General features: G+C 41.3%; 1 protein-coding gene across 1 annotated transcript in view; it reads left to right on the plus strand.

Moving 5' to 3' along the window:
- Positions 1-10,050, plus strand: part of LOC311118679 (BTB/POZ domain-containing protein 3) — a gene marked incomplete at its 3' end in the record, with an annotated part of 445,507 nt that extends 435,457 nt beyond the window's left edge. Inside the window, exons 4-7 of the mRNA XM_084193468.1 lie at positions 1,450-1,568; positions 1,874-2,075; positions 5,853-6,047; positions 9,415-10,050. Of these exons, the coding sequence (XP_084049594.1) occupies positions 1,450-1,568; positions 1,874-2,075; positions 5,853-6,047; positions 9,415-10,050 (1,152 nt within the window). The remainder of the gene's footprint in view (positions 1-1,449; positions 1,569-1,873; positions 2,076-5,852; positions 6,048-9,414) is intronic.
- Between the last annotated feature and the right edge of the window lie 1,776 nt (positions 10,051-11,826).

Raw genomic sequence — 11,826 nt, forward strand, 5'->3', positions numbered from 1 at the left:
CTTTACCCTGCCTTCATGTACATATCTACCTCAAATACCTTATTATTATCTATCCTGATGCCTGGTCACTTTACCCTGCCTTCATATACATATCTACCTCAAATACCTTATTATTATCTATCCTGATGCCTAGTCACTTTACCCCGCCTTCATGTACATATCTACCTCAAATACCTTATTATTATCTATCCTGATGCCTAGTCACTTTACCCTGCCTTCATGTACATATCTACCTCAAATACCTTATTATTATCTATCCTGATGCCTAGTCACTTTACCCTGCCTTCATATACATATCTACCTCAAATACCTTATTATTATCTATCCTGATGCCTAGTCACTTTACCCTGCCTTCATATACATATCTACCTCAAATACCTTATTATTATCTATCCTGATGCCTAGTCACTTTACCCTGCCTTCATGTACATATCTACCTCAAATACCTTATTATTATATATCCTGATGCCTAGTCACTTTACCCTGCCTTCATGTACATATCTACCTCAAATACCTTATTATTATATATCCTGATGCCTAGTCACTTTACCCTGCCTTCATGTACATATCTACCTCAAATACCTTATTATTTGGTCTGGAGTCCAAATTTGGACTCCAGACCAAAGGACAAATTTCCTCCGTTCTAATGTCCATTGCTCGTGTTTCTTGGACCGTATTATTATCTATCCTGATGCCTAGTCACGTTACCCTGCCTTCATATACATATCTACCACAAATACCTTATTATTATCTATCCTGATGCCTAGTCACGTTACCCTGCCTTCATGTACATATCTACCTCAAATACCTTATTATTATCTATCCTGATGCCTAGTCACTTTACCCTGCCTTCATGTCCATATCTACCACAAATACCTCATACCTCAGCACATTGATCTGGTACTGGTACCTCCTGTATATAGCTCCATATTGATCTGGTACTCCCTGTATATAGCTCCACATTGATCAGGTACTCCCTGTATATAGCTCCATTATTGTGTATTTTATTTTATTCCTCTTGGTATAGTTACTATTTTATTTTGTATATATATATTTTTTTACTCTGCATCATTGGGAAAGGTTAATTTCACTGAAAAGTCTACATCCGTTGTATTCGACACATTTTACATTACATTTTAGTCATTTAGCAGATGCTCTTATCCAGAGCGACTTACGTGATGAAGAAAATTTGATTAGATTTGAATTGATATTTAGGAAGGCAACAATAATCAATATCAATTGGAGTTCAAAAATCACAACGTCCTTCCACATTTCCTTCCACGTCCTTCCACATTTCCTTCCACGTCCTTATCTCTATTTCTATCCAAATGTATCTCTACAACTAAGCTCAGTTTTCCAGTTGTCTGTCTCTCCATCTCTCCTCTCTCCAATATTATTATCTGTCTTCCGGATCTTTATCTCACCATCTCTTCTCTCTCTCTCCAACAGTATGTTCTCGCTGTTGGTAGTTCAGTGTTCCATGCCATGTTTTATGGAGAGCTGGCGGAAAACAAGGATGAAATCCGGATTCCGGACATAGAGCCTGCAGCGTTCCTGGCCATGTTGAAGTAAGGAAGGATGTCTCTCCTTTTTTTACCTCCATCTATTTCTGAGTTCCAAATATAACATCTCTCTCTCTCTCTCTCTCTCTCTCTCTCTCTCTCTCTCTCTCTCTCTCTCTCTCTCCTCTCTCTCTCTCTCTCTCTCTCTCTCTCTCTCTCTCTCTCTCTCTCTCTCTCTCTCTCTCTCTCTCTCTCTCTCTCTCTCTCTCTCTCTCTCTCTCTCTCTCTCTCTCTCTCTCTCTCTCTCTCTCTCTCTCTCTCTCTCTATAATAATTATCATTATTATAACCAACCCCTCTACCTGTCCCCAGGTACATCTACTGTGATGAGATAGACCTGAGCGCTGACACGGTGCTGGCCACGCTCTACACTGCTAAGAAGTACATCGTGCCTCACCTGGCCAGAGCCTGTGTTAACTACCTGGAGACTAGCCTTTCAGCCAAGAACGCCTGCGTCCTGCTGTCACAGAGCTGTCTGTTCGAGGAGCCTGAGTTGACACAGCGCTGCTGGGAGGTGAGAAACCTTTTTGAATATTGTATTTATAAGGAGGCAGTTTTACTTCTGACAGCATTTATTGGAAAGGAGATGGGACACTTTAATGATAGCTTCAGGAACATCTTTACTAAGATAAAACAGGATATGTCATATATGGCATTGAGTATTATGGGTACTGTCGTATATAATGCTAATAATATACACTGAACAAAATATAAACTCAACATGCAACAATTTAAAGGATTACTGAGTTACAGTTCACATAAGAAAAACAGTCAATTGAAATAAATTCATTAGGCCCTAATCTATGGATTTCACATGACTGGGAATATCTGTTGGTCACAGATACCTTAAAAAATGTATCTGGTGTGACCAATATTTGCCTCATGATTTGCCCTTGATCAGGCTGTTGATTGTGGCCTGTGGAATGCTGTCCCATTCCTCTTCAATGGCTATGAGAAGTTGCTGGATATTGATGGGAATTGGAACGTGCTGTTGTACATGTTGATCCAGAGCATCCCAAACATGCTCAATGGGTGACATGTCTGAGTATGCAGGTCATGGAAGAACTGGGACATTTTCAGCTTCCAGGAATTGTGTACAGATCCTTGCGACATGGGGCCGTGCATTATCATGCTGAAACATGAGGTGATGGAGGCAGATGAGAATTTATTTTATTTTTTATTTTTTCACCTTTATTTAACCAGGTAAGCCAGTTGAGAACAAGTTCTCATTTACAACTGCGATCTGGCCAAGATAAAGCAAAGCAGTGCAATTAAAAACAACAACACAGAGTTACATATGACATTGAGCCTCAGGATTTTGTCACGGTATCACAGTTGTGGTCAAAAGTTTTGAGAATAACACAAATACTAATTTTCGCAAAGTCTGCTGCCTCAGTTTTGATGATGGCAATTTGCATATAGTCCCTCTTTGCCATGAAAATGAACTTAATCCCCAAAAAACATTTCCACTGCATTTCAGCCCTGCCACAAAAGGACCAGCTGCCATCATGTCAGTGATTCTCTTGTTAACACAGTTGAGAGTGCTCTGTTACCCATGGTTACCTGCAAGGAAACACGTGCCGTCATCATTGTTTTGCACAAAAAGGGCTTCACAAGCAAAGATATTGCTGCTAGTAAGATTGCACTTAAATCAACCATTTAGCGGATCATCTAGAACTTCAAGGAGAGAGGTTCAATTGTTGTGAAGAAGGCATCAGGGTGACCAAGAATGTCCAGCAAGCGCCAGGACCATCTCCTAAAGTTGATTCAGCTGCGGGATCGGGGCACCACCAGTGCAGAGCTTGCTCAGGAATGGCAGCAGGCAGGTGTGAGTGCTCTGCACGCACAGTGTGGCGAACACTTTTGGAGGATGGCCTGGTGTCAAGAAGGGCAGCGAGGAAGCCACTTCTCTCCAGGAAAAACATCAGAGACAGACTGATATTCTGCAAAAGGTACAGGGATTGGACTGCTGAGGACTGGGGTAAAGTCATTTTCTCTTGTGTCATTCTCAAAACCTTTGACCACGACTGTACATTAAAATTGCCATTGATCAAATGCAATTGTGTTCGTTGTCCGTAGCTTGTGCCTGCCCATACCATAACCCCACTGCCACCATGGGGCACTCTGTTTACAACATTGACATCAGCAAACCGCTCGCCCACACAACACCATACACTCTGTCTGCCATCTGCCCGGTACAGTTGAAACCGGGATTCATCCATGAAGAGCACAGTTCTCCAGTGTGCAGTGGCCATTGAAGGTGAGCATTTGCCCACTGAAGTCGGTTACGACACCAAACTGCAGACAGGTCAAGACCCTGGTGAGAATGACGAGCACCAGGATGAGCTTCCCTGAGATGGTTTCTGACAGTTTGTACAGACATTCTTAGGATGTGCAAACCCACAGTTTCATCAGCTGTCCAGGTGGCTGGTCTCAGACGATCCCGCAGGTGAAGAAGCCAGGACGTGGAGGTCCTGGGCTGGCGTGGTTACACATGGTCTGCGCTTGTGAGGCCGGTTGGACGTACTGCCAAATTCTCTAAAACTAAATTACGTTGGAGGCGGCTTATGGTAGAGAAATGAACATGCAATTCTCTGGTAACAGCTCTGGTGGTCATTCCTGCAGTCAGCACGCCAATCGCATGCTCCCTCAAAACATGAAACATCTGAGGCATTGTGTGTGTGTGGGGGGGGGGGGGGGGGGGTGTTCTACTAAGCTACAGTATATGAAATTGTTTTTAAAAGGTCATACCAAGGATCATTTTGCTATTTGATTTGGAATTTTAAGACCCCTTGAAGTATAAAAAACTAATATTTAAAAAAAAATATGAAAAATGTTATTTGGCCTTGCTGCTATTAGCCCATACAAATGCATTGAATAACATATTCACTACATGGAACAACAGATAGTCCCCCCCAGGAAATCTAAAGGAAGTTTGTTCTGAAGTGTCTGTCCTATTTCTGAGAGATATTAGAAAGATCAGGAAACATCAGGAAACATTTTTTATTTTATTTTGTCCCCTTTATATTTATCCCCTTATTTTTGGCACTAAACAGTATCCATATATAAAGTACTTCCATTCATTTCTTCAACTGGTACATTCAGACGAGTCTTGTGAGGCCTGTGGACGTCCTAGAGCAAAACAACAATATGTGCGTGTTCGTGAGAGTCTCATCTTTCCACAGAGGGGTCATATCAGTGTTTAGTCCAAACCGTTCGGACGCTACAGACAGAAGTTGGCAGATCAGCTGTATCTGACTTCAGACGAGTTCCAAGACACTTTTGGGGGTTGTAGACCAAACCTGAGAACACCATCTTGTAGTTCCAAGACGCTTTTGGGGGTTGTAGACCAAACCTGAGAACACCATCTTGTAGTTCCAAGACGCTTTTGGGAGCAAAACGGAGAACAAAGACTCTACAGACCATTTTGTCTCATGGTCTGACAAGCTCTGTCACCTTTCACTGCAGATGTGGACGGAGACGCATCCAATGCAAAAAAAACCCAGATATCTTTAGCTTAAATTGACAGATTTTTGATGGGGAATTTTTTATTTTGCCAATTAGATTTTCCTCGGGGGTGCAGAGATCAACCTTTATAAGCTTCTTGATATGCCACGTGTGACGAGTACTGAGGATACGAAGAGGCAGGACACAGATGCAGGAATCAACAAGGTAAAGGTTTACTTAACAATTAGAAAGAGAATAAGAAGGAGAGAGTAAACGACACGAAGCTAAACAATCACACACAACACAATGACTGAACAGTCCAGGGCTACATAGGGGTGGTGATGAGACGATGAGGTGCAGGTGCGCTGGAGGTGATTAGGGTGCGTTGGGTTTCCCTTCCTGTGTTTGCCGAGGTGGTGCGCTCAGACCGGTGGCTCAGTAGACCAGCGAATCAGAGCGCCGGAGGGGAGCAACGCGAGGAGAGGTGACAACATGTCAGGTGGATTATCTTGGCGAAGGAGAAATACTCCACTTTACAGGGGATGTAAACTAATTTGTGCACAAAATTTGAGAGAAATAATATTTTTGTGCATATGGAAACATTCTGGGATATTTTATTTCATCTCATGAAAAATGGGACCAACACTTTACATGTTGCGTTTATATTTTCGATCAGTATATCTTGGGCTGAAATGCTAGAGTTTTATCAATGACCAGTAATGTCGGTTGTCTTAAACTTGGCCAGTGTGTTTTCTTAGTTGTGTCTCTGCATGCTGAAGAAGGCTGCGGGTCGAAACGCGTCTGTCTGTGGATTACTCATCCGTCTCCGTCCCCATCCCACCAGGTGATTGATGCCCAGGCAGAGCTGGCCCTGACATCGGAGGGTTTCACGGACATCGACTCCAAGACACTCGAGAGTATCCTCCAGAGAGACACCCTGAATGCCAAGGAGGAGGTGGTGTTCGAGGCAGCTATGAGCTGGGCCGAAGCAGAATGTCAGAGAAAGGACCTCACCACCTCCATCGACAACAAACGCAAGGTATTACTAACGGGATTACAGCAACGCTGACATTAACCATCAACCCAACATTTTAGCCATCATGGCAAGAGAGCCAAACCTCTTGACGAGGTTGCTAGGTGTTGGGTTAAGGTCACTACATTATCTTATGATAGTATTTATTGATGATATCTTATGCTGATCTACAATGGTATGTTTAGGAGTACTTTGTAGCTCCTCAGTTTCTAGTGTGTTTAGGGTTTACTCAGTCAAGGGTTTTTCTTTATTTTTATACTATTTTTTACATTGTAGAATAATAGTGAAGACATCAAAACTATTAAATAACACATATGGAATCATGTAGTAACCAAAAAAGTATTAAACAAATCAAATATATATTTTCTATTTGAGATTCTTCAAATACCCTTTGCCACCCTTTGCCTTGATGACAGCTTTCAATTAACAGGTGTGCCTTCTTAAAAGTTAATTTGTGGAATTTCTTTCCTTCTTAATGCGTTTGAGCCAATCAGTTATTTTGTGACAAGATAGGGGGGTATACAGAAGATAGCCGTATTATGGCAAGAACAGCTCAAATAAGCAAAGAGAAACGACAATCCATCATTACTTTAAGACATGAAGGTCAGTCAATATGGAAAAGTTAAAGAACTTTGAACGTTTCTTCAAGTGCAGTCGCAAAAACCATCAAGCAGTATGATGAAACTGGCTCTCTTGAGGACCGCCACAGGAATGGAAGACCCAGAGTTACCTCTGCTGTAGAGGAAAAGTTAATTAGAGTTACCAGCCTCAGAAATTGCAGCCCAAATAAATGCTTCACAGAGTTCAAGTAGCAGACACATCTCAACATCAACTGTTCAGAGGAGACTGTGTGAATCAGGCCTTCATGGTCGAATTGCTGCAAAGAAACCACTACTAAAGGACATCAATACGAAGAAGAGACTTGCTTGGGCCAAGAAACACGAGCAATGGACATTAAAACTGTGGAAATGTGTCCTTTGGTCTGGAGTCCAAATTTGAGATTTTGGGTTCAAACCGCTGTGTCTTTGTGAGACACGGTGTGGGTGAATGGATGATCTCCGCATGTCCAACGTAAAGCATGGAGGAGGAGGTGTTATGGTGTGCGGGTGCTTTGCTGGTGAAACTGTCTGTGATTTATTTAGAATTCAAGGCACACTTAACAAGGATGGCTACCACAGCATTCTGCAGCGTTACGCCATCCCATCTGGTTTGGGCTTAGTGGGACTATCATTTGTTTTTCAACAGGACAATGACCCTACACACCTCCAGGCTGGGTAAGGGCTATTGTACCAAGAAGGAGAGTGATGGAGTGCTGCATCAGATGACCTGGCCTCCACAATCCTCTGACCTCAACCCAATTGAGATGGTTTGGGATGAGTCGGACGGCAGAGTGAAGGAAAAGCATCCAACAAGTGCTCAGCATATGTGGGAGCTCCTTCAAGACTGTTGGAAAAGCATTCCACGTGAAGCTGGTTGAGAGAATACCAAGATTGTGCAAAGCTGTCATCAAGGCAATGGGTGGCTATTTGAAGAATCTCAAATATAAAATATATTTTGATTTGTTTAACACTTCTTTGGTTACTATGTGATTCCATATGTGTTATTTCATAGTTTTTCATAGTAGTCTTCACTATTATTCTACAATAAAAAAAAATGTTCAAATAAAGAAAAACCCTTGAATGAGTAGGTGTGTCCAAACTTTTGACTGGTACTGTATATATTTTCCTGCTGTGTGACATGAAATTTCCCCTCGGCAATGAATTAATCAACTACAGTGGGGAGAACAAGTATTTGATACACTGCCGATTTTGCAGGTTTTCCTACTTACAAAGCATGTAGAGGTCTGTAATTTTTATCATAGGTACACATCAACTGTGATAGACGGAATCTAAAACAAAAATCCAGAAAATCACATTGTATGATTTTTAAGTAATTAATTTGCATTTTATTGCATGACATAAGTATTTGATCACCTACCAACCAGTAAGAATTCCGGCTCTCACAGACCTGTTAGTTTTTCTTTAAGAAGCCCTCCTGTTCTTCACTCATTACCTGTATTAACTGCACCTGTTTGAACTCGTTACCTGTATAAAAGACACCTGTCCACACACTCAATCAAACAGACTCCAACCTCTCCACAATGGCCAAGACCAGAGAGCTGTGTAAGGACATCAGGGATAAAATGGTAGACCTGCACAAGGCTGGGATGGGCTACAGGACAATAGGCAAGCAGCTTGGTGAGAAGGCAGCAACTGTTGGCGCAATTATTAGAAAATGGAAGAAGTTCAAGATGACGGTCAATCACCCTCGGTCTGGGGCTCCATGCAAGATCTCACCTCGTGGGCCATCAATGATCATGAGGAAGGTGTGGGATCAGCCCAGAACTACACGGCAGGACCTGGTCAATGACCTGAAGAGATCTGGGACCACAGTCTCAAAGAAAACCATTAATAACACACTACGCCGTCATGGATTAAAATCCTGCAGCGCACGCAAGGTCCCCCTGCTCAAGCCAGCGCATGTCCAGGCTGAAGTTTGCCAATGACCATCTGGATGATCCAGAGGAGGAATGGGAGAAGGTCATGTGGTCTGATGAGACAAAAATATAGCTTTTTGGTCTAAATTCCACTCGCCATGTTTGGAGGAAGAAGAAGGATGAGTACAACCCCAAGAACACCATCCCAACCGTGAAGCATGAAGGTGGAAACATCATTCTTTGGGGATGCTTTTCTGCAAAGGGGACAGGACGACTGCACCGTATTGAGGGGAGGATGGATGGGGCCATGTATCGCGAGATCTTGGCCAACAACCTCCTTCCCTCAGTAAGAGCATTGAAGATGGGTTGTGGCTGGGTCTTCCACACAGCCAGGGCAACTAAGGAGTGGCTCCGTAAGAAGCATCTCAAGGTCCTGGAGTGGCCTAGCCAGTCTCCAGACCTGAACCCAATAGAAAATCTTTGGAGGGAGCTGAAAGTCCGTATTGCCCAGCGACAGCCCCGAAACCTGAAGGATCCGGAGAAGGTCTGTATGGAGGAGTGGGCCAAAATCCCTGCTGCAGTGTGTGCAAACCTGGTCAAGACCTACAGGAAACATATGATCTCTGTAATTGCAAACAAAGGTTTCTGTACCAAATATTAAGTTCTGCTTTTCTGATGTATCAAATACTTATGTCATGCAATAAAATGCAAATTAATTACTTAAAAATCATACAATGTGATTTTCTGGATTTTTGTTTTAGATTCCGTCTCTCACAGTTGAAGTGTACCTATGATAAAAATTACAGACCTCTACATGCTTTGTAAGTAGGAAAACCTGCAAAATCGGCAGTGTATCAAATACTTGTTCTCCCCACTGTTTATATCTTTCTTTTTTAGGTGCTGGGCAATGCCGTATTCCTCATCCGCATCCCTACCATGGCATTGGATGACTTTGCCAATGGTGCCGCCCAATCAGGCGTCCTGACGCTGAACGAAACCAACGACATCTTCCTGTGGTATACCGCGGCCAAGAAACCGGACCTCCAGTTCGCCAGCCAACCCCGGAAGGGCCTGTCTCCCCAGCAATGCCACCGTTTCCAGTCCTGCGCCTACCGGAGCAACCAGTGGCGCTACCGGGGACGCTGCGACAGCATCCAGTTCGCCGTGGACAAACGGGTCTTCATCGCCGGGTTCGGCCTCTACGGCTCCAGCTGCGGATCGGCGGAGTACTCGGCTAAGATCGAGCTCAAGCGCCAGGGCCTTGTCCTCGGACAGAACCTGAGTAAATACTTGTCTGACGGTTCTAGCAACACGTTCCCTGTGTGGTTTGAGTATCCCGTTCAGATAGAACCGGATACGTTCTACACGGTCAGCGTGGTGCTGGATGGGAAAGAGTTGAGTTACTTTGGACAGGAAGGCATGACCGAGGTGCAGTGTGGGAAGGTGACGTTTCAGTTCCAGTGTTCATCAGAGAGTACCAACGGGACCGGAGTCCAAGGGGGACAGATACCTGAACTCATCTTCTACACATAAAGAAACCTAATGCCTAATGTGTACCTTCTGTGACCATCCACATGTCTGGTTCCGCGTCCACTCACTTCCTTGGAAAAGAATGTGAAGACGGGAGCAAACGTTCAAAATTGCGACGTTTTGTTTGAGTGGCCTTAGCGGAAGGCGTGGAAGAGGAAGGTATGAATTAGGCTTAATGGAATGGACCATACCATAACTGAGTTTGGTCCCCCAAGGAGATGTGCTTGTTTTTATGGGACCATTCTAGTTGCCCTTTCCAGCAGTCAAATGACCTAGTAGCCTCATGGAATGTTATTCATATTTTTCATAATTTCATAATTAATAAACATTATTTTTTTAAACCTGATGGAAATTCGGTGTTTCTATGTTAAACCGTTTTGTTATTATTTCCGTCTTCTGTGATCTGTATAAAGTGTAATATTGTGATGCAAATTCAAAATGTAATACATTTCAACTCTATATCTGACATGATACAGGTGTCTTCTTTTTTTAAGCCCATAACCGTGTGTGAGGTGTATACTTTGTAGATGTGTTTAGTACTACCAAGAAACACTTTGTGTGACCCTGTTTTAGCCCACTGCACTAACATGTTTTAAGGACTATGGTTGGATGGTCAAAATGTGTCCATTGTGTCTGCTGACTGAGAATGGATTTAGTTTCTAGGTGGTACTTTATTTGCAAGTGCTGGAAGTCTTTTTGACAGTGGTCCAATTACTGACTTGGACGGATATTTTCTTTGTACATTGTCTCAATATTTTTTTAATTTATCTCTTTCTTTATGTGCGAAACAACAGACATCTAATAAACAACAGATATCTAATAAACAGCAGATATCTAATAAACAGCAGATATCTAATAAACAACATATATCTAATAAACAACAGATATCTAATAAACAACAGATATCTAATAAACAACAGATATCTAATAAACAACAGATATCTAATAAACAGCAGATATCTAATAAACAACAGATATCTAATAAACAGCAGATATCTAATAAACAACAGATATCTAATTAACAACAGATATCTAATAAACAGCATATATCTAATAAACAACAGATATCTAATAAACAGCAGATATCTAATAAACAACAGATATCTAATTAACAACAGATATCTAATAAACAGCAGATATCTAATAAACAACAGATATCTAATAAACAACAGATATCTAATAAACAACAGATATCTAATAAACAACAGATATCTAATAAACAACAGATATCTAATAAACAACAGATATCTAATAAACAGCAGATATCTAATAAACAACAGATATCTAATAAACAACATATATCTAATAAACAGCAGATATCTAATAAACAACAGATATCTAATAAACAACAGATATCTAATAAACAACAGATATCTAATAAACAGCAGATATCTAATAAACAACAGATATCTAATAAACAACAGATATCTAATAAACAACAGATATCTAATAAACAGCAGATATCTAATAAACAACAGATATCTAATAAACAGCAGATATCTAATAAACAACAGATATCTAATAAACAACAGATATCTAATAAACAACAGATATCTAATAAACAACAGATATCTAATAAACAACAGATATCTAATAAACAACAGATATCTAATAAACAACAGATATCTAATAAACAGCAGATATCTAATAAACAACAGATATCTAATAAACAACAGATATCTAATAAACAACAGATATCTAATAAACAGCAGATATCTAATAAACAACATATATCTAATAAACAACAGATATCTAATAAACAGCAGATATCTAATAAAC

Source organism: Coregonus lavaretus (assembly GCF_964263955.1).
Source record: "Coregonus lavaretus genome assembly, contig: HAP1_SCAFFOLD_282, whole genome shotgun sequence".
Lineage (NCBI taxonomy): Eukaryota > Metazoa > Chordata > Actinopteri > Salmoniformes > Salmonidae > Coregonus > Coregonus lavaretus.